We start from the raw sequence: 22,207 nt of genomic DNA on the forward strand, positions 1-22,207 counted from the left end.
AAGCCCAGGCGCCCACACCGCAACGCCTCTTCCGGCCTCTCAAAGCCTAAGCTTAAGCTTTGAATCTTCAACTCAAACTATCCCAACCCAATCCATACTTCTTTTTTCTCTCCTCAGTTTCTTTTCCTGTTATCTTCGCCGACCGACAAATCTACCTATATTACAGCACCTCCGCCATACTCGACCATACCATACCATTCCATCCTATTCCTGGCCCACACCCTCCCCAACCAACCGGATACGCCAACCCAACCAACTCGTCCGTGGAATTCATGCAATAAAGAACCGCAACCATGCCTGGCCATGCGGACTCATCGCCTGCGGATGGCACAGCGAATACATCATCCAACACCTCTCGAAACGCTCAGCGCAGTCAACGCCACGGTAACAATAACAATTCCTCAAACTCGTCGTCGTCGTCGTCGTCGGACCGCACTCCGCCCGTCTACGGTTACCACAACACTTTCCACACCCACGCGCAGATCCCTGTCGACAGTCCTCCACCCAATTATGCCTGCGCCAACAGCCGACAAACTTTGGCCCGTCTCGATTCTATTGCACGTGCTGAGCGCGCTGCAACCTCGCTCTCCATTCCATCTTACTCGTGCACTGTCGAAATCTCGGCGCTGTTGAGCTTGAAGCAAGAGCTAGTGTCTCCCTTCCAGATCGCCTCGGACCGCGAATGGGTGGATTATTACGTTGTGCTACAAGGCACCCAGCTGAATCTGCACCGACCCAAATTGCCCCATCTTCTCAGTAAGAACAAAAACATCGTTCCAGGTCGACTGATCCGCTCCTACACGCTGCAGCATGCGGAAGTCGGCGTGGCCGCAGATTTCAAGAAGACCGCCCTCATTCCAAAATCCCCCTTCGCTCACCTGGTCCCCACATCTGCCCGCCAGAAATTATACGACACGGATCCGCACCTCTTCGAACCTGTACGGGAACATGTGATTCGCCTACGACTGGAGACGGAGCAATTCCTCATGTGCGCTCCAACCCAGCTTCAGATGCTCGATTGGGTCGAGAATCTGTGTGCTGCCATTGACATCAGCCTTCCGATAGAGGACCGCAGCGAGCCCCGCTACAGGAGTCTGCCCAGGAGGACCCGGCGACAGCGCCAGGTCGAGAGCTCCTCCCGCGCAACGGGCGTTGATCTCGACAACCTTTCAAACGTCGAGGCTGGCAGGAGATTCATCGCCGAGCAAGAGCGTATCTTCCGCCAACTCTACCCTCACCTCGCGGCCGACGCTCCCGCAGCAGACCGCCCGATTGTGCAAGAGGTTACGGAGCAGGCAGCTGCATCGAACCCGATACTAGACCCAGAAACCGATGACCTGGATCCGGACGATGCTCGCTATCCCACCGCCCGTCGCACCTCATCCCGTGACGGGGATTCCGATGAGCGCCCTTCATCGAGCGTCACTACCAGCGACTCTCAGGATCCAAAGTCGAGCCCTCCCCACCGACACAGCCATTCGCAGAGTCTACGTTATCGTCGCCGCTGCGCCCCATCCTTGCTGGCATCCTCTCCCCGTGTGAGTGACGTGGTCTACAGCGGGGGGCGCCGCATGCGCATCAACGTTAAGGAACGCATTCTGACGGAATACATTCCCCACCCACCGCGCTACGACGTGCATAATTTCCCCAAGCAGACGAAGACGCTTGCCCCGGCCGTCGAAATCGTGGAACCCAGACCCGTACCTGCTCCGCTGGTTCTAGAGAGACCCGTCTCGCCGGTGCGAGCAATCAGCGACAACTCATTCTTGAGCTTCGATGCGGCGGAGCTGGCTCCCACTTCTACCGAGAGCACGGCCGTGGACTCGCAGGATGAAGCTGATGCGATTCGGTCTGCGTCTTCTTCCGCGCCGCCCTCGCCAACGGTCGCCACGCAGGCTAAGGCGGATGCAGCGCGCAGGCTCACGGCCCTCGGAAAACGGAGGTCCAGCGACGAGAATGCAGGAAACAGTGGCCTGAGCGCAGTTGTGTTTGGTGTTGGGCTCCTGGTCTGAGGAGTTGATGCGCCCGGGCGGTCCCCCGGTACACAGTGATCGCCAGAAGATCGCCGCACCGGGAGCCTGGCTCTCGGCTGCAGCGCTCCAGCCCATGAATCTGGCAGCGGCGTCGCCGTGACAGCTGCAGATCCATACACGACCCATTTTCTTCTGTTCATTGCACAACATCGGAGTTTCATCAATGCCCATAGGAAGAGATGGAGTTGATTTTTTTCTTGAATTTCTCTTGTTTTATTCGGGTGTCTTTACATCCAGGCAGGCAAACAGCATAGCATGGAACTGGGAGGATAAATCGTTCCCTTCCCCGGCGTCACATGCATTCCCAATCCCTTTCCTTTTTCTTCAGTTTCTTTTCCGACTCAGCATTGGGGGAATCACTGATTTATATATGATACCCACGTTCTCCTGTCCCTTGCCAGAGGAGTGGACCGAGAGACTAGGCCTGGACGGATGAACCGTTCGTTGATTGCATTTCCTGGCGCGCATTACGCTGTAGGTGGAGGAACACACACAATGTGGGTGTAGTTATCGTAGATAGAGCGTCGCGAGGGCTGCCGAACAATATTCGGTTCCATCGCAATCCAAGTTACGACTGTGCGAGGTTTCGCATAGTAATCCTAAAGCCACCCGAGAGACCTACTTTGCTGCGAGTGATAATGCGACGATCATCAAATCGCGATTGCTACCACTACTAAAAGCACTGACATCAGACATGGTGTGAGCGCTGATTGAGGAAGGAAATAAGTATCGTAAGTACCGCACCGCATCCGTGAGTCTAAGAGAAACACGCCATGTCTCTTATCCAATCTGAATCAATTTACATCACAACCTGAAGGAAGAGAACGAAACAGCAAGCACCCTGTCCTTCTCGACGAAAGAGTCCAAACGTATGTCTCTTGTACCTGACCAGCCCGGGCGACACGACTCTGGCTCGTACCGCATCGTCATCGCACCACGGACTGCAGCAGACAGATCTTTGTCTCCAACTTGTGTGGGTGCATGCATGTGTCTGTTTCAAGGTGCAAGGTAACGCCGACGCCAAACGAGTGTGACAGCCAGGTCTACTCTACCTATACCTATACACGCTGCAATGGCGGTCGCCCTCACGTTTTCAAGTCATCTACTGATTCACTGCCTAAGTAAAAGCGAAGGCAAATTACTTCTTGTCGGCCTCTGTAGACATCTACCAAGCCAAAGACACGACTATGGGGAACAGTACTGAACGAAGAAACGAAGAGCCGAAGAAACGAACGAATGAATGCACTTCCGCATGCGTCTCCGTGTTCGAAATGGGCAAAGGATTAGGTTCTCTTTCATTCCTTGTTTCTGTTTTGGTATCCCGGACCGTTAGTCCTGATTGGTCGGTTGGTTGGTTCGCAAGCTTGGGTTAAGCCCGAATCAGGTAATAATAGGAAGAGCATTCCTCTTTCTGTTCGTTCGTCTTTTCTGCAATGCCTACTACCAAGTCTGTGGTTCTCATCCAGTTAATATCAGACAACAGTGTGAGATAGTTAGTTACCTCATGGACAGTGCAGTGCAATAAGACCCACGACAAAGCACAATAGCTACTTGATTCTGCTTGCTGGTAGTCCTTTCGACGATGACGATGACAAGGATGACGCACGGTGTGCAAACGTGCGTCTTCTTCTCTTGTCGATCGCTTGGGTATATTTGCACTTGGTCTTCGATACTCCTACCTTACCCGCGGTACCACGAGCGTACCGTACGGCGTACCCCCGTTGAATGGCAGGGTGCAGTGTCGTGTCGGGGGGAGCGATCGGCGACAAGCGTTCGCGGTCCCCGCGAGCCTGGTAATGGCCGTGGCTCATGGATCTTCCACGGCTGAATATGGGTAGACGATGGGTGGACGGAGCATTGAAACTGTCCAAACTTGCCAGCGCACCCTGGATCGAGTCGAACAAAGAGTGAAGGAGTGAGAAGGGAAAGAAGAACGTTCTAGTCGCCTGCAGAGGGATGGGCAGTCCTAAGTGAGCGATTTTATATTATTGCGTCGTCTGCTGCTCCCATTTCAAGCCTCACGCGTCTGGGCTCGGTAGGAAAGTGCACTACAGCAGAGTAGATACGTTGTCAATACGTTGCAAATCGAAATGAATGCCTCCGCAGAGATAAGATAGAGTACAGATAACCAAGGTAAGGGCATCATGCCATCTGCGCAGTATGTATGTACAGATAATCATCTATTACCTACCTAGCCGAGCCATAATAAAACGAGAGACCTACCTCGTCTCCTCAAGATGGCCAAGGTAGGGGTCGGAAAGGCGGCAGCTGACGATGGGCGGGTTGCTCTGATTCTTTTGGACCGAACAACACCGTGATGTCCGTTCTGTCGACTATCTATCTTGCCATCACGGATTGGCATGGCTAATTTACATATGTGCATGTGTGTTTCGTCTGAGGCATGGGAAGGCGTCAGATTACTTTTCTGCTGTTACACGACGACTACGGGAAGAGTTGAGACTAACGAAGAGAAAGCTGACACTTGCTGCTGTGGTCAGTGTCAGACGGGGCGTCTCTGCCAAGTGAACCATTGGTATTACATGTTCACGCGGCCAAGGTTGGGTGTGAGCATGAGTGTGAGGTGAGCGTCTCTTTGGTCAGAGTAGTCAGGGAGAGCGAGAGGGAGGGAGAGAGGAGCGAGGGGACACTGGAGGCGCTGTATGGGAAAGTGCTGGGCTGGCATGCTCGTTGTCCCCAATTCATTATTGGAAGCGCAATCTATCTGAAGGCCTTCACTCTCCCAGTATAGTCTGTACAGGAAAGGACATCCAGTGTCTCCCGTGCCTCCCTTTGTGCTCAATATGTATTGTCAAAATGCGAGCCTATCGCATGGCCAGCTTGCCTTTGTTACTATGTATGTACATGTACTTCCTAAGCGAGGAGACTGCATCTACTTTGTATCCGAGTACGGAGTACGAAGTGCGAGCTGTTATTGCATTTCGCTTGTACGGTTCATCCACACCGACAATGCCCATTCGCGCAATGGCATGCAAGCGACGCATGGCTGTCCATCTTTTGCCTCTCTCGCTCGCCCTCCTCGCTACGAGGAAATCCGTGCCAGCGCCAGCTTTCAGGAAGATGAGCGTGCAGCGACGATCTTTTCGACTTCTGCCTATCGGCAAAGACGCTGCCTGCCTTGATTGTTCCTTGGGTTTTGATGGACTGGGCTGGCATCATAGAGACATGCATGGGCGGCATGATTAGGTGGGGTAGGGGGAGAGCAGGAGGGGGGGGAATCTAGGCCTTGGTAGGGCTGAGGGCGAACAATGAGCGGGTGACTGGGTCGTCGCTTGTCCTCACAAGTCTAGATCTTCGGAGGTCGAAAGTCTAAAAGAAGCCCGAAGGAGCCAGTCAACTGCCACGGACCTTGAATAGAGGCATCGACGACTGTTGTTGGTCAAACCCTACGAGCACGACAGGCACTCAAAACCCAGGCTGGCAACTAAAGAGATCAACGGGTCGGGGGCTTGGGGTGTACCGCCTCGCTTGCACGATAGACGCTGCAAGATGATGCTGCTACTCTGATATAGGTACGAGTATGTTATGGGGTTTTCTACGCCGTACGCAGCGACCCATTATTCTTTTGAATTTCTCATCATGGTCAGAGTACACTAAGCTGTAGGAAGTCCTCTTGCTCAATGGCAACAGGTAGCTAAATAGGTCACACAGAACAGGGAGCAGAGGAATCATTCTCGACATAGCACTTATCATATGCTGAAATCTAGAATCCCATGGATCGGGCACCGCAATTTCGTTGTTCCATCTGTTGTGCAGTCGTCCACAACCGCCGTAGGGTGCAGGGGCACATGCTGCGACGAACGGGCTGGCATGGAGATGCAGAACGAGCTCGTTTATCGAGGGGCGGCGACATGGCGACAACAGAGGCCCAGAACATCTCGGTTCCATGCTTCAAGTCTCATGGGTTTCTCTGGGGACAGCAATTACTTGCGATTGCGCGGGTTTTCTAAACCTCCTTCGGCTTCAGCTGAGGGTGCGAAAACAGTCCTCACGTAGCACAGTGTGCCTCAAGGCGTATGTCTGAACGTTGCCATTCGAGATAGATTACCTTCCATACATAATCGTTCCGGTCAATAATTAACGCTTTTCTGTTGTTATAGAAATTTGGAACAATGCCAAGATATTTAGGAACTGCATGTATGTACTCCTAAAAGAGTGGTCCCTCTATACCGTACCGTTTCTATCGGTGGGATGAACACCGCCGTCAACGATGACCAATCGTTCCATCCTTAACCATCGGAATGTCTCCTCGCTCTTGTTGCAATGGCCCCCTCTTTCTCTTAAATCAACATTAGTCATGTTCCATATATCTTCAATCCCGCTCAAAGTAGAGCTTGTGTACATCTTCTACACGATCCTCGCTGTTCTCGCTAGAGAAGTCGCATGTTTTACGAACTCCTCTTTCCATAAGGCTCAAATGGGAAGATAGCTGCAACGCCGGCCATGACAATGTATAGTGCTGCACAAATGTAGATGGGAACGGGAGTCGATGTCTATTGACATGTCAGTCATTAGCTCGGACCTGGGAAGATGGCTAAGATTGGATTACTCACATCAGCCACCGTCGCAATGACGGCGCTCAAGATGCCCATAACTCTGTTCCACCCAATAGCAATTCCATTACCAGTGCCTCTATGTGCACTTGGCAACACCTCGGGGGTATACGCATATCTAGATAGATCAGTAACCTTTCCTCTCTCTTCTCCTTTCGAATATGTTAACATACAAGGTCCCATAATAGATGTTCAGGCAGAAATTGATCACGCAGGTGAATACAATATTCTGGACATTGGTCCTAACCTGCGTGTAGGCAAAGAAAAATGCCATGGTGATCAAAGCGCCAATGACCATGGTGTACTTGCGTCCAAGCCGAGTCGCGCACATATAGCCCGCGAGGACAGGACCCCAGATGCCAGAGAAATTGACCAGTGTGTAATTGCGCCAGGTGATGTATGGCGAAGCTTCGCCGAACGATGCGCCGCGCGACGATAGGTAGGCTGGGAGGAAGACATTGTAGAGCGGGTACGCAAGGCCGATAAGGGTCCAGGAAAACCAGATCAACGTCGTGGAGATTCCGATGCGCTTCGTAGCATAGAGGCCCTTCAGATGAACGCCAATCTCCCCCAGCGACCACTTCGACTTGACCGCGTGTGTTGCGGAACCCCGGCGATCCGAATTGATGGTACCGCAGGCTTGCATTTGTTCGAGGGTGAGCGAACAGGTGCGATTGTACTTCTGGGCAATCATCTGGAGGGTTTCGACACATTCTGCATCTCTGCCTTCCCCAACAAGAAATTTGGGAGTCTCCTTCAAGCGAATGACGGTGATACGAGCAATAGACATCACGAAGACAAGAGCGCCGGCCGTGTACCATACGTATCGCCAACCTTGATTGTTTTCCTTGGTGCAAGGTGGTGCACCTTCAACAAGCGATGGGTCGTCGCAACTGTAGGAAGGGAGGAATCCCCAGGCAAGAAACCCGGCCACCAACTGCCCGAGACCTAAAGTTTAAGATGAGCACATGTTATATCATGGTGGTTCAAGTGGCCTAACGTACCCCACCAAGCCGCCATAAGCGTGAGAAGCCATTGATCTTTGCCTGGCAGATACTCGAGAAACACGGCTGTGTCCAATACTAGATTGCCACCTGCACCAAAAGAGGACAGGCAGACGAAAAGCCCAAGCACGATCCAATTTGGACTGGCGCCCGCTACAATGGCAAAGATGGAGCATATCATGAGAGATACGTTGAAGGCAAACTTGCGACCAATCACGTCGGCTGTCAGTCCCCAGAAAAGAGCACCAACGAGCATGCCCACGTAGGCTGCGATCGTGAGGCCGGCAGGATAGCCGGGATTGAATTCAAGGCCAGCTTGGCCCGCGATGATGGATTGGATCAGCAGGATAAGGGAGTCGACTGCATATCTGGATTGCGGTCAGTGGATGCTGTTGGAGCGGTAGTTCCGAGTGAGGGGACATGAGTAAGGCCTCGGAATCGGAACGGAACAGGGTTGGAAAAGTGGGTAAACAGCTACTCACCCAAAGCCATTGAGGATGAATAGCTTGACCTGATACCCTGTGAATCCAATCTCATCAATTGCCTAACATAATCAGTATTCCCTCCCATGACGTCGACTCACGCCCCGGGTATGCTTCGTTGCGGAGCCGACTAGGAAGTTCATGAAAGTGTTCAATAAAGGCGCGATCGCAGCCAGTCAATTGTGAAGACTGACATTGTTAATCAGATGCATCTTGGCGTTTAACACAGGATCTGTATGTTCCTGCTGTAGAATGTCGCCCTTGCCAATCGAGGTGTTGTCCTCTGACAGCCTTTCGGGGTCGACATCCTGCGCCGGAGAGACCTTTTTGTCATCTAAGTGTTCGGACGCCATTGTATTCTACTGCGAGTCGCTTTCGGGCCGAGATGACGACTTGCGTACTACTGTGTACAGGAGCAAAAAGCGATTGTTGATGATGATTTTGTGTTCATGTATGTTGTAATAGCAGTCGAGTAGAAGGAAGGATACAGCTATCTCCAATACCTGTCTGGTAGGCAAGATGACGTAGTAGGCGCTTCTCGGGAGGTGACTCGAGTCTGTGTACGGAGTATGGTGCGCCAAACGCGTCGTATGGTAGATTCTCGTCTAATAGGATTGATTGCACCTGGGAGTTTCGCAGACGCGCAGAAGGGGGCGAGTGAAAGGAAAGCGAGTAAAAAGCAGGAGGCATCCCATATCGAGGACAGGAGGAAATTGGGATGTAACGGTGCCTTTTAAAGTTGCAAGGAATCGAGAGGCGACATCAAACACAAGGTAGGTAGTAGTTACTCGTACCTAGGTAAGGGTAAGTTGGGAAGGTTGAGGTACGAAGTATCCACAACCACTGAGAGAAGCCGGCATACTCGCACGTGGAGGGTCTGTTATTGGCCAGTCGGGGATGATGGACATGAGGGGATCATCATCCTGGAGGCCTTTTGCCTGTAGATGCTGGTAGATGCTCGGCCGCCCAGCCACTTTCCCGTCTGCAACGATTGCTCCAGCCTCTAGTAGCTTAGCAGTGTGCCGATGTACCACTTTGTTCAGTTGCTACGGAATTTAGTGGCATTACTTGGACACCGCAAAAACAACGAACAACCGCTGGAGACGTCTGTGAAGCCGTGGTTCAATCGCAATCCCCCCAAGTTTAGCGCATCGTCCATTCGTCTTGGAACATCCATTCATTAGCAATTGGGGTCTTGGTCTGGACTGGTTGGGATTCGTTCAAGCAACTTGAGTACATAGGTACCTAATACTGGAGATGGATTATGTTCGGGGCTAGCTTCTACTTAATGTACCGTACGCAGTCAAACAAGGAGAACCAAATCAAACTCCACTCCTCGTAACACTGTGGGAACGATCTGCACCGAAATTGCGTGATGCAACATCACATCAGGCCTGTTTGTGTACTCATATCACATAACGCCGTAACTCGTGCGATGCGTGCTACCGCCTCACAACCCACACGCGCCACGCACCGCCTCTCCTCTTTTCTTGAAGGAAAAAAAAAATGAAATGTATCCACAAGGATGAAACCAGGAAGATTGAACATTTAAGAAATATATACCTTGTGCAGTTGGGGGGTATTTGCCCAACTCCTGCGAACCAAGTAAATCGTGAAATACTAACGCCGGGGTGAAAACCGATTACTGAAATGTTTTGAATCCACAACAACAGAACCATAATGATCCTGCTGAACAAGTTACCGCGTTGGTGTCTGGGTTGGTGTGTTCTCTTCAGTCGAGGCAATTGCATGGTCAGCATCGGTGCCGCTCCCAAAGATCACTGGGGTGGGTGCAACCCTCCTCCTCTTCTTGCCCTCGCGGCCTTCCTCAGCTTCTAGCACCACTTGCAGGTCTCGTTTCCTGCTGCTCACACCATCCTCTCGCTCCGATTCGCTCGAGCGGCGTCCGTAAACGACGCTGACAGAGCTGCTTGCACTATGCGTGCCGCCTTGGGCAGGCGTCATAGGTGGAGTCCACATCGGCACGGGACCTGAATTGGTCGCTGTTATCCCAGGGACTTGAGACATGGCAGGCGTCGGAGCATTCATGTTGCTTTGATCCCCAAGTGAGGGAGCAGCAAACGAAGAGGCGGTGGCAATGCTCGAGACAGAATTGCTTCTGGTAGGGCTGCCGGACCGTGCTGGTATAAATGAGCTTGATGCCGCCGTAATGCCGGCAGCGGGGTGTTTGGGCTGAGGGGTCGAACTTGTAGGAGGCACGCTGGATGCGGTGGGCGTAACCATGGGTGTGGACTGGGCAGAAGACTGGGACGTCGTGGTGTTGATGGTCGAAGGAGTGTGGTGTGTCCGAGTCTGTGTCGGCAATGGTCCTGTATACTTCTCTCCCAATTCGCCTGGCGCAAAGGAGAGAGCGGAGCAGAATCCATCTGACGAACTCATCAGAAGTGTCGATCCATCAGAAGACCTGAGACATGTTAGTGTGGAAGCAACCCGGGAAAAGACATGTCTACTTACCATGTGACGTCTGTGAAGGTGGCAAAGTGCAGGTTACTAACAACAGAAAGGGGCTTCTGTTGTTGGGTGTCATAGATGTGAACCGCGTCTTGCGTTGCAACGGCATAGATCATGCGGTATGGTAGCTTGAAAGCAGATTCGGGTCCGGCCGGTGGGCCGTTGGACGTCGGTGCATCGCCATCGATATGCTTCGGGGAGGCAGAGGTCAGGCTGGGTGACGGCGATGGAGCACTCGTCAATCGCGGAGGGTCCATTGACGCATGTGATGTCGGTGCCTTGGACGGTATGGCTGGCTCAGGCAAAGCTTGGATTTCTTCCTCGGAGGAAGCGGTGTCGATAGTGATTTGCTTTGTGGGTTGAGCTGACTGACGGAGTGTGTAGTAGACCGGGGAGCAGCGGACGGCGACGGAAGGCTTCTTGTGCCCGGGGAGATATGCGACGGGAGGTTTGTTCAACCCAGCACGTGTGTAGATGTAGACTGTGTTGGTGATATCCTCTGTTGGCTTGACGCCTTCTGTTAAAGAGGGATGCACGGTCTTATATTGCCCGGCCGGCGTGAATAGCAAACTGCCATCTGGGGCAAAAGCAAGGCGTCTGAAAAACGACGTCAGGGTCTCATTTGCGTACATGGGAGCGTTCCGGACACCCAAGCCGCTGAGGCTGTTGAGGCTCGGGGAATTGGGCATGACCGCTGGTAGCGGCATCGAAGGCGCTGGCGAAGCAGATCGGCGCATTGCGGGAGATGATCCGAAGGAGGAGCGTCGGCTGTGGGATGTGGGTGGATTCATGGGGAGGGCCAACGATTGCGGTGTTCCGGGTGCAGACGGTACGGGCGAACCAGCTGCAACAGCGGTGTCATTGGAAACGAACGAAGCTCGGCCGCCAAAGTCGGGGGGTGCAGGGCTGTTGGACGAGATTCGACGGGCAGGGAGGTCCATCCTGTGTATCTTCTGTGCCAACGAGAATTGACCATCCTTATTCTTGAGTGTGTAGATGTGCACTGAACGATCCGAGGATTGTGTCGCTACGTATTCGTTGAGAGGGTCCCATGCTACCCCCTGGACGTAATGATTGTGCTCGGCAATGTGACGAATGCATGCACCTGATTGCAAGTTAGAATCGGGTTGTTCTCTTGAGCGGCGCAAAACCAGCCTCACCTGTTTGGGCATTGTATATCTTCGCGACGTTGTCCATGCTTCCGGTGATGAAGAAGACTCCGTCGGGTGACCAGGCCAGGTCGTAGATTTCAGATCCCAAAGATCCGAACATGTGCTTCACGCGCCATGTCTCCTTGTCTTCGAGGCCTTCCTCGCCGAAGTTCTGGTGGAGAGCTTGGTTCTCGGCGGGGACCCAGAGCAGGATGTTCCCATCGTCGCCGGCGCTGGCAAGGACCTCGCCTGTACATGAAGGGTCAGTCACGGAGCTTACAATGTTTGGAGTTATCGAGCCAATACGTACCCTTGGGACACCATCGGACCACATTGACAGCTTGTGTGTGTTTCATGAGGGTAGAAAGATATGTGACCTTTCGATCCTCGCCGTTGTTTTCGACTTTCCATAGCTGCATGGGAGGTCAGCAAGTTTGTTTGTCTCAGCTTCACGGGGTCTCCGGAGCATACCCGAACATTGTTGTCACCACCAGCTGTAGCTAGACGTCCCTTACCACCAGGCTCGAAATGAGCCGAGTAGATTGGGGCGTTCTCATTGTGCCACGATACCAGAAGCGGTGCGGCCTTCATGGCGAAGAGGTATTGTCGTTCCGGGTTGCTCGATAGAACGTGGGATTGGGAAACGGAGGGGAAACAGTATTGACAGAAAACTCCTGGAGAGAGCTAGAGAGCGAGGTACAGTTTATTTGGACGAGTGTGGAGCAGAGCGCGGGTACGTAGCGGGCGGCAATCGGGACGAGGGTACGAAACGAGAGCAGGATGACTGCGGAGGACAGGAGGTCAGGACCATATCACAGCTCGTGGTCAGTGATGCTGTTGAATGGCCCTGATCCGACGGTCGCGGACGGGGTCTCGTTGTTGCTGCTGCTGCTGCTGTGGTGCAATTGAAGTCAACGGAGATCGGTAGATGCTTGTAGGGGAGAAGGTTAGTATGGGTAGGCGTGCGTGGTAGGAGATAGGTACCTGAGGTAGAGAGTAGAGAGTAGAGGGCGCACAGGTGGGTGTGTGAAAGAAAGTAGAAGCTTGGATTGATTGTCTGAGGATAGGCAGGAAAGGTAAATGGAGGAGATGAAGGAGATGGTGAGGAGAGGATAAGAGAGGAGAAGGTCGGTGATATAACAGTGTGAGAGTTTAGCTGGCGTTAAGGCGAGCAAACAAAACTTGAGGTTCGGGGAGGTGGATAAGTCGAGTTGAGGAAGAGGACGAGGCCGAGGACCAGGACGAAGACGAGGACGAGGATGTGGATGAGGACCAGGAGAGACGAGTTGGACCAACCAACGCAGGTTCACCCAAAGAGTAACGAGAGTATGTGTGTATCCGTCAATGTATGTAGTATGTAGTGACTAGTTACGGAGAACCTACATTGCTACCCTGGTAATTGCTGTGACTAGGAGTAGGAGGTCGTAAGTAGTAACACCTCTTGCTGCGCTCTCCCGTCAACCCGCCCACCCAACCCTCCAATCCGCCAATCCGCCGCCAACCCTCCAATCCGCTCATCCTCAAGTCGTCAGTCACCAGTCGCCAGTCGCCAGTCGCCAGTCGCCAGTCACTTCCCGCATCCCGCAACCTTTCGCGTCACGGACGCGCTAATTAATTCCCATACCGCGACGACCGTGACTGACTTGCACACTGCAACTACACTCCAGCTACAACTACAAACCACCTATACACAGTACACGCTCTAAATCATCACCACTCTATCACCACAATTGCAACCATCACCCTGATCATCGTACAATCGCCAGCTTAGGAATCTCAACCAATTCGGACCAAATATGACCCCCTCAGCCCCAACCCCACATATGTCGTCGCCTTCAAACGTGCATACTGTACTGCAACATCAGTCACTTTCAAGCAAACAATTTTGCACTCGGGACGGCGTTTGTAGGTATGCGAGGAGAAGGACCGAGACAGAAGAGATAAGCCCGTAATCCAAGGTGGCAACACCCACCCAAACAACACACCTGCATCTTCCCATCTTCCATCGTCGATACAATGACCCGTCGCCTGCACCTGCCATTGTATACACAGTACACAGTAGTAGTAGGATTCTTGGTCCTTGGTTGAGCTGCCTGTTGCCGGCCGGCTATACAGCGGTCGGACAGCGCCCTCCAACACTCAATCATTCGATGGCTTGCACAGGGTAACGGTTTCATCTTGTCGAGCTCGGATACCTACACAGTACCTCACTTTCATTTCTGATCTCTTCAGCACACCTGAAAGATGAATGAAAATAATGTGACATGTTGGGTGGGGGTTTTCACTTGTCATGCTCAAGCACAGCGGTCGTCCATCATGTGCTGAACAGCCAATGCCAATGCCACCCTTATCGCTAACTGCCTAGGTACCTGAGTGCTTGCTGACACTCATGCGGCAAAGGCGCTCTATCATCTCCTCATTGGATTCCCTCGTCCTCCCTCGATGAGCGGCATGTATTGTGTATGTAGGTAAGCGTTTCTGTACGCAGAAGAGCCATCCTTCCCTCGGTCGCAAGGGCTGAAACGTATCATTGAAGATCCTCCTCTTTCGGGCCCGATGGTCAGAGCCGTGCCACTCAGCAACCTTGGTGTCCGCCTCAACCCATGTTGATTGCTGGCTGGCCGCTGCATTTCGCCGTCACGATATATTCTTAGTACTCGTACAAGCATAACCATACTCGAGCGTTGCACCAATACTCACACTAGGCCTTTGGATCAGATGGCGTTCTCATCGAGTCGACGACTCCCCACGCCCACCACCACGACATGCTGGATGCGTGCCCTAGATGGCGAAAAGAGTGCGCGACAGACTATCGAAGAGTCGGACTACTTCCTTCTCCCTATTTCCACAAGTAGATGCGATGGACAGATGGTCACAAGAACGCCGCCATATCTAGGCGCCGTAGCCTCATCGTGAGGACCAGCATCTTCTTGCCATGCATGACTCCGTACATCGAGACGCCTCAATATCACTGTGTCTATCGGAGCTGGGCGAGATCAGAGGAAAGGCAAGGCGAGGCGAGGCGGAGCACGCATGTCGTGCGTTCAAATGTGACAGAGCATCCGTCGCATTCAAGTCGGTTCACCGTTTTCCTATCCATGCAAGTGCAAGCTCCCAGATGACGGTAGCTGTCCAGGTTCTCCTGTGCTACACATCTCCGGGCTCACAGAATGCTCCATCACTGAAGAGTCTACTAAGTTGACAGTTGGCCAATTTACCAAGCCATCATAGCAGCAGCGCGGATGCATCATCCAGGCCGCGACACAGGCCAAGCCCTTCCATGTAGAGACTCCGTTTGTCAAATCACGATTGACTGCAACCCTGGCATAAGTCCATACTTGCCCATCTATCTTCCATCGTTGGATGGCATCTTCCGTCCAGCATCCTATAGAGAAACCTATTGATCAACATGAAGATTTAGCGCAGTCATCCCAACAAATGGTCCTTCCACCTCTACATCGTTGTCTTCGTTGAGACGGTGAACTTCTGTGATAGAACGTGGCAGATGCGTGCACTCACTCGCTCCAAAAATCTGTCTGTACTTCGTTACACAACGGCCGAGCCCGGCACATGTCGGTGACGTTAACTAGCAGTCTGGTACTACGTACAACCGGCCGTACTAGGGTTGAACATATCGCGGGAGCCACCATGATGCTCAACGTTGAAAGACTCTTTTCCTGGGAAATTGGGACCGTTTGATCAAGGTGGGGAAGAAAGCGGGATGCGTTGTCTGCCTGCAGGGTTTGAGAAATGAGGAGTGGGTTGGGAGCACAGCATTCATTGATTCTGAGAAATGTTTGCTTCGGCCAAGTGGTTGCCATCGTGATCATGGAGACCACCCCCTACGATGGCCTGGAACGGCTGCTCGAGGGTAGCTGAAGATTTACGACATACTTGCCATGGATGCAATATGGTGTGTAGTTGTGATGCTGCACTTGGATCAATGCAGAGAGTCGCACACCCATGCAAGAAGGCATAACGTCCCTCTGGCAAGCATTGTGAGGGTCTATCAAGGCATCGCAGTTGACAGCACGCTGTGGAATCACTCGGAATGATCCTTGCTCTTCACTTTATGCCTACGGCTCTCAGAAATTCCTCTTTCTGCTGGCTGCCTTCTGGTCCAGGCCCCGCCTCCAGATCTTTGACCACCTCCGACATGGTTTCCACTTCAACCACCCCCCGGCCATGGCCAAAATTCCATGTCACATCCCGTTCGTATCGGACTTGGAAGGCCTGCCAGTTCTCCTTTTTGAGAGTGTTCACATGGTCATCAACTGCAGTGGTGGGGCCAGAGAAGACCATGATACCCGGATAACCAGGTTTGGTGATTCCAGCAACGGTGTCGGTGGGCGAAAGTGCCAGCTTGCGTTTGGTAAGAGCAAGGAGGTGATGTAACCAGATGATAGTCGTCTTGTTTGTTTCCTGCATGAGCGCGGGTGCGGGATGATGGCCTGATGCGATTGTATCTACTCGTAGCAGGGGGTTCGTTTCTGCAGCGGACGAAATGATGTTGTGGAAGCATGAGATGATCGCATCGAGAGACTCTTCCCCTTCCGTCATACTGATGCCACCCAAAGCTGCCTTTGTGCGATCTCTGATGTCCGACTTCAAATTGTCGTTAGCTGATATGACTTCAGGGAATCCCTCAGACGGATAGTGCTCGGGAAGGCGGAGATGCAGAAGAGAAGAGCTGTCGGTGTACTTGAAATCTCGGCTGCGAGAGTCGAAAACCGTCTGCGAGGGGTACATAGCCTCTAGAAGTTCCAACTCCATGGAGAGGCGTGAGTCTGGCGAAGACATATTGTTCTTGATTTAGCTACGTACGCTTGACGATGAGCCATTGATTGCACGGTGCGGTTAACTGGCACTGGCACCTGGAACCATGGGCGGAATGAGATGACGTCTATAGAGTAAGTTCGGATTTCGGAGGTTCGTCGGACCGTTGTTTAGGTAGTTACGAAAGATGGTAGTTAGCACTTATTATCTTCTTTCTCAAAGTACCGTGGCCTTAGGTACTTGACCACAAGCCGATCCCATGAAACATCTGTCCTCTGATCAGCTGCGATCAAGGTTGTGCTGGCGTCTTGTCATCATTGTCTGCTATCAGACCAATTTGTATCAGACAGCCAGTATCCCAGAACGCTTTAGCAATCGATACATGTAAAGTATCTTATCTCGTCTCATCTGAATATCATCAGTCTAAGGTGACTGATTGCTAAATCTTATCGGTTACGACTTGGCCTTCGTACCCATTCATTATGAATGCATTTCAATTTCCTCGTAGAAACGCCTTGTGTGGTTGCTGTTTCAGCAGTAAGATCTGGAAGAACGAAACGGAAAGTGGTTCCGGTGCTAGGCCTGGTTAGATTAGATCCATCCATACACAGTCGCTCAGAAGGGCAATCATTTGACCTGCGCTCCCTTGATCACCTGGTATCAAGCGAGCAGTGCTATGCAAAATGGTTTGAGATATGAGACCTGGATCAGCCATCGATAATTTGAAGGACAACTAGTTGTGAGCCAACATGAAAGGGTAATTGTGTCATACGGTGTGATGGGTGAATGTGATCACCCCGTAAGTTTTGGATGTCTTTGAACCAGGAGTAGCTTCGTGTCTAGACAATCGCGATGATTACTCGCGTGAGTGAGTCATCTACATATTGTATTGTTCTTGTCGGAAATGTCATTGGGAATTCCCATCAATATGTCTTCATCTAGTTCATGTATACAAACATCTACTTAAGCTTATGTGATTTCTTCGTCATTGCAAATCAGTGATGAAAGCCGGGAGTCAATCATCAGCCGGAATCCCTCTCTTATTCCAATAGTGTGGCAAAGAGCAATATGGATATCCAAGGAATCAGTTACCTATACTACGATACTAGGCTCTTCAGCCTCAACCACTCCGACTGTGTAATGCACTGTGCTCAAGAGTCCTAATTGAATTGATACGACCTATCAATGCACGTGCAGCTTCCCCTTTTAAGAAGACCGAGATCTTCCCCACAATCTTTCCCCAGACTTCAATTCCATTACATTGGGTTGATTACTTTATTGATTCCAATTTGCACTCTTCCTCCCTCAGAGCATCAATGATTCAACAAGGAGCAGTCGGAGACCTCGAGGCCCACGCAGATTCGGCCGGGACGCTCGAAAAGACGCCAACAAACATGACAGACGCGAAGCTTGGGCAGACAGAGACACACAAGACTGATGCTGTGTTTGGCGAGATCACAGATGCTGGACCTGATTACCGTAATGTGCGTACTCATCATTGATTTCAACACATGCGTTCCCTGAGGCTAAAGACACTCCAGGTCGGTTGGATAGGGACCACCATTCTTATGATGAAGACTCAGGTTGGATTGGGGGTTCTCTCCGTGCCAGCTGTGTTCGACACACTTGGAATTGTCCCGGGCATCATCTGCCTCCTCATCATCGCCGTGACGAGTTCTTGGGCAAATAGAATCGTTGGCTTGTTCAAACTCAAACATCCCGAAGTCTACGGAATCGACGATGCAGGGTACATGATGTTTGGAAGGTTCGGGAGGGAATTCTTCGGGCTGATATTCTCCTTGTGTTCGTCAAACAGAATCATTGAAAATGGAGATGCTGACAAGTGACAGTCTTTGCCTGCGTTGCTGGCTCAGGCATGCTCAGCTTCGCCATCGGGTTGAACGCTGTTTCGACCCACGGCGCTTGCACAGCTATTTTTGTAGCGATCGGTGCCGTCGTCGGCTGGGGCTGTGGGAGTGTGCAAACGCTCGGCAAGATGGCCTGGATCGCATGGGTCGGAGTGATCAGTATCTTCGTTGCTGGCAGGTCGACATCCCAGACCCAATCCGCTCTTTCCTGACGATCTGACAGTGTTCTCCCTCACGATTGCCGTCGGTGTACAAGATCGTCCCGCAGCCGCTCCGCCCGGGACCGTCTGGAAGTCAGACTATAAAATTGTGAACAATCCGTCGTTCGCGCAAGCCTCTTCTGCTTTGACATCACTAGTGTTCGCATATGCAGGCACGCCGGCTTACTTCAATATCGTTGCCGAGATGCGGGACCCACGAATGTACACACGAGCACTTGTTGTTAGTCAGAGCATCACCACTGCTCTGTACATCACTATCGGGGTTGTCGTATACTACTACTGTGGATCGTACGTGGCATCGCCAGCCTTAGGATCAGCTGGAGCAGTGATGAAGAAGGTGAGCTACGGTATCGCACTGCCTGGTCTTATTGTCGGTGTCACACTCTCCACTCATTACACAGCCAAGTACATCTTCGTCCGCCTCCTACGAGGTTCCGAGCATCTCAGTGGTAACACAGTAAAGCACTGGGTCTACTGGCTTAGCTGTACGTTAGGTGTGGCCATATTTGCGTACGTTATCGCGAGTGCTATTCCTGTTTTCGGCAGTTTGGTATCTTTAGTCGGTGCGCTGCTGGGTACACTGCTCATCTTCCAGCCTATGGGCTGTATGTGGTTCTACGACAATTGGAGCGAAGGGAAAGAAAAAAAGTCGCTAAAGTGGATCTTGATGGTATGCTGGAGCACATTCATCATCATTGGGGGGACATTCCTGACGATAAGCGGCACCTATGGCTCCGTAATTGCCATTATTGAGGACTACCGCGCTACAGGAGGTTCGGCTGCTTGGTCTTGCGCCGACAACTCAAACTCTACGTAAAAGAGAAAGACTAAGATTTGCGGAAGAGAGAAATTGTACAACTCATGTATTCTTATACCTAGCCTGGGTCTACAGGGACAGGCGCCAACATTGTGTGAGTTTGGAAGCAATAGATAAGCCGTCAATGTTGCACATTATCTTCAAGCATTTGCAAAAATAATTGAGTATGATCGTGTATACCAGTCGAGAGAAATTAAAAACTGTCTTGTATGTGTTGGCAGTAAGAGCATCCGGTAATGGTGAACCGTGGAGATAATCAGATCACCCTGCACATGTCTGGCACCAAGTGCATCTGAAATCAGATTTATGGAAGAGGTTTCCGTCACAGACTTCAAAGTAACAGATCAAATACTTTAGCAGAACATAGAAGGTTGAAGTCATACAATACGTACGGAAGCACCCCTTTGGAAGCAAAAAGGGCACTGCCAGAACATAAGAACCATTCTAGAAAATGAAGAAAAGAGGAATCAGAGGAAGTATATACATTGAAGAGAAAGTTAAAGAGCGGGTTCGGATCTATAAAATCAACCGGGACGTTCCAATGCTCCTAGCCGTATGTACAAGAAAAGCATCTTGTCGCAGCACAACTCTAGCCCGTCGGAAACTTTGCTTTGAGATTGTCGTACTTGCTCGCTGGATAATCAAGTAGGTTTGAGCTCTGGTCTAGAGCACCAACTCCCCCGACGGTATTGACATACTAGATGGATCAGTTTCTATGATCTATGCGGTTCATTGTTCAACAAATCACTTACAGTAGATATCAGGCTCTCGCTACCTTTCTTGTCGCTGCTGCTCTCCCACCACATCCCCCCACCAAGACCCTGGCTCTTTATAAGCTGCGTCTTTGCCTGTATGATGGCAGGAGTGTCGTAGCTGACCATGAACCGTTGAGATTTATCATACGACCAGCTTGCCAGGATTTTGGTATCGGTGGAGACTGTAGCACCGGCCTGTGGTAGGGCTTTGTAATCATAAACACCTGGCTCCCATGTTCCCTGTCCATTTCCGCTGAATGGCTGCCCTGGACCGTCGGTATTTGCAAATGCACGGCCATACAGAGGCATCCCGAGCACGATTTTTGAAGCGGCCACACCATGCGCAGTGTAATAGGAGATAGCCTGTGCAGTGTTGTATGGTGTGGAGGCTTTATTGTCCGCTGAAGGGTACCAGTTTGCATTGTGTCCTGAAACCGTGTCCCAAGACCCGGAGTAATCGTAGGCCATTAGATTCCAGAAATCGAGGTATTTGTCCATGGCCGCAAGGTTCAGCTTTTCGTAGTTTGATGGGCCAGCGGGCGATGCAACGGTAAGCAGAAGATGCTGTCCATTTGCATATTGCGAGGAGTAGGCATCAAGTGCCCATAAATCTGTCAGTATCACTGAATTCCAGAGAAGTAGAAAAGAAAGGAGATCTCACCTTCCGAGTTTCAGCGAGTAAGAGAACCATATCATTGGCTTGGGCCGCATCTGATGGTGTTAGCACAGGATGAAGGTATGAGAACTATTCAATTACTTGTAGGATATTCCCAATCAACATCCAGCCCATCGAAGCCAAGGTCCTTCAATAGCTGCACAGCACTGCTTGCAAACTTCGCTCTTCCCGATGCAGTAGAGGCTGGTTGGGCGAAGTTCGAAGAGTAAGTCCATCCACCAATGGACAGCAGGATTTTTAGCTTTCTGTTCCTCTGCTTTTGAAGGAAAAGCTGCTTAGCGCATCCGTAGACGTTGTTGCCAACGTCATTCCATGAGTCTGTTGGGTAGTGCTTGTCGGTGTCTGACCATGTATCCGACAGGTACACCTCTCCTGTCTCCGGACGCACATTCGCGAATGCATAAAGGACATGAGTTAGTTCATTGCCGGGAAGATCCTGAGGGTTGAAATTGCGTCCGTAGATTGCCTAGATAAATATCAGTCAAGATCGTCGTGCGCAGCAGCAGTGATACACCAACCCAGTTGACAAAGTACGCAACATTCCTGTACCCAGTAGCTGCCATACTGGTTCCGTTGGCAAGTCTCGGTATCACGACAGATTGTCCAGTTCCTGCTAGAGCCATAAGCATAGGGGTTGAAAGACGCATACTAAGCAATGTTTGTGCTTCAAAATTCTTGCTGATGTTGGTCGCTGAACCAATTCTGCGTGTAGTACGTGCAGCTTTTATGTTAAGTGAGCCCTCATAATTACAGATAGGACTGAGACAATTTTGCACGACACCACAGTCAGTGGACAGGTAAATGAGCACCAAAGACGGGGCAAATGGGTCAATCAGGAAGGTATGCTCTGTTAAATGTAACAGAAGGGGTGCGACTGGGGGATGACATTGAAGTCCGTCGAGTAGATTCTTGTTGCAAGGAGATAAGGAGCTACGAAATGGGAGATATGGGAGCTACGGACATGGATATAGTGACTGGCACCTGAAGGTCTTGATAACAGCACGGTATAGACCCGTGAGTCTGTCACAGCACCTGGGTAATATGTTGCCTGGGTTGGTAGCCCTTACATGTAACTTTTGGGGTAAGGTAACTATAGCAGCAACTGTCTTGGATATTCTGAATTCTGTATAATGAACGATCATACCTATGAATGTCTCCCGAGTGACAGTACACCCGTGGACAAAAAGTTGTAGGCATGCGCATTCCTCCCAGAAAGACAGGGGTAGCAAGAGCGTAACGCAACGACTTACAGTATACAGAGGTCGACAGAAGAGGAAACCAAATACAGGTAGACATTATGGAAGCTTGTGATACTACGTCGGGCCGGGGTTATTGGTTGGGTTACAGGCCACTGTGATGGGTCATTCATACCCCGCGCTGT

The 22,207-nt window shown here is 51.3% G+C and overlaps 8 protein-coding genes across 8 annotated transcripts; 2 read left to right on the plus strand and 6 right to left on the minus strand.

Annotated features, from left to right (window-relative positions):
- BU24DRAFT_24130 (uncharacterized protein) lies at positions 1-2,104 on the plus strand. Its single transcript, XM_033522279.1, has one exon. It carries the CDS (start codon positions 294-296, stop codon positions 2,010-2,012), a length of 1,719 nt encoding a protein of 572 aa, XP_033389964.1. The 5' UTR covers positions 1-293; the 3' UTR covers positions 2,013-2,104.
- A 4,001-nt stretch (positions 2,105-6,105) lies between these two features.
- BU24DRAFT_417258 (membrane transporter) lies at positions 6,106-8,905 on the minus strand. The gene is made up of 6 exons (XM_033526674.1): positions 8,285-8,905; positions 8,091-8,152; positions 7,609-7,976; positions 6,778-7,552; positions 6,605-6,722; positions 6,106-6,544 (listed from the first exon to the last, which is right to left on the minus strand). The coding sequence occupies exons 1-6, from the start codon at positions 8,441-8,443 to the stop codon at positions 6,440-6,442; spliced, it is 1,587 nt and encodes a 528-aa protein (XP_033389965.1). The 5' UTR covers positions 8,444-8,905; the 3' UTR covers positions 6,106-6,439.
- Positions 8,906-9,788: 883 nt separating this feature from the next.
- BU24DRAFT_457593 (WD40 repeat-like protein) lies at positions 9,789-12,304 on the minus strand (the record flags this gene model as incomplete). The annotated part of the gene is made up of 5 exons (XM_033531551.1): positions 9,789-10,515; positions 10,566-11,667; positions 11,723-11,962; positions 12,024-12,126; positions 12,185-12,304. The coding sequence occupies 5 exons, from the start codon at positions 12,302-12,304 to the stop codon at positions 9,789-9,791; spliced, it is 2,292 nt and encodes a 763-aa protein (XP_033389966.1).
- A 1,021-nt stretch (positions 12,305-13,325) lies between these two features.
- Positions 13,326-14,135, minus strand: BU24DRAFT_417262 (uncharacterized protein; the record flags this gene model as incomplete). Its single annotated transcript, XM_033526675.1, has 1 exon — positions 13,326-14,135. A coding segment is annotated over exon 1 (176 nt), but the record flags the coding sequence as incomplete, so codon positions are not given.
- Positions 14,136-15,032: 897 nt separating this feature from the next.
- BU24DRAFT_24296 (uncharacterized protein) lies at positions 15,033-15,661 on the minus strand. The gene has a single exon (XM_033522300.1). It carries the CDS (start codon positions 15,541-15,543, stop codon positions 15,229-15,231), a length of 315 nt encoding a protein of 104 aa, XP_033389968.1. The 5' UTR covers positions 15,544-15,661; the 3' UTR covers positions 15,033-15,228.
- Positions 15,362-16,744, minus strand: BU24DRAFT_24355 (uncharacterized protein). The gene has a single exon (XM_033522303.1). The coding sequence runs from the start codon at positions 16,511-16,513 to the stop codon at positions 15,779-15,781; it is 735 nt and encodes a 244-aa protein (XP_033389969.1). The 5' UTR covers positions 16,514-16,744; the 3' UTR covers positions 15,362-15,778.
- A 718-nt stretch (positions 16,745-17,462) lies between these two features.
- On the plus strand, positions 17,463-19,528 carry BU24DRAFT_438625 (putative amino acid transporter). Its single transcript, XM_033530262.1, has 4 exons — positions 17,463-17,973; positions 18,031-18,292; positions 18,340-18,531; positions 18,581-19,528. The coding sequence occupies exons 1-4, from the start codon at positions 17,806-17,808 to the stop codon at positions 19,393-19,395; spliced, it is 1,437 nt and encodes a 478-aa protein (XP_033389970.1). The 5' UTR covers positions 17,463-17,805; the 3' UTR covers positions 19,396-19,528.
- An 80-nt stretch (positions 19,529-19,608) lies between these two features.
- BU24DRAFT_362330 (glycoside hydrolase family 18 protein) lies at positions 19,609-21,395 on the minus strand. The gene is given in 5 exon segments (XM_033524177.1): positions 19,609-20,092; positions 20,148-20,761; positions 20,775-20,861; positions 20,908-21,262; positions 21,345-21,395. The coding sequence occupies 5 exon segments, from the start codon at positions 21,387-21,389 to the stop codon at positions 19,985-19,987; spliced, it is 1,209 nt and encodes a 402-aa protein (XP_033389971.1). The 5' UTR covers positions 21,390-21,395; the 3' UTR covers positions 19,609-19,984.
- Positions 21,396-22,207: the final 812 nt, after the last annotated feature.

Source organism: Aaosphaeria arxii (genome assembly GCF_010015735.1).
Source record: "Aaosphaeria arxii CBS 175.79 unplaced genomic scaffold BU24scaffold_1, whole genome shotgun sequence".
NCBI lineage: Eukaryota > Fungi > Ascomycota > Dothideomycetes > Pleosporales > Aaosphaeria > Aaosphaeria arxii.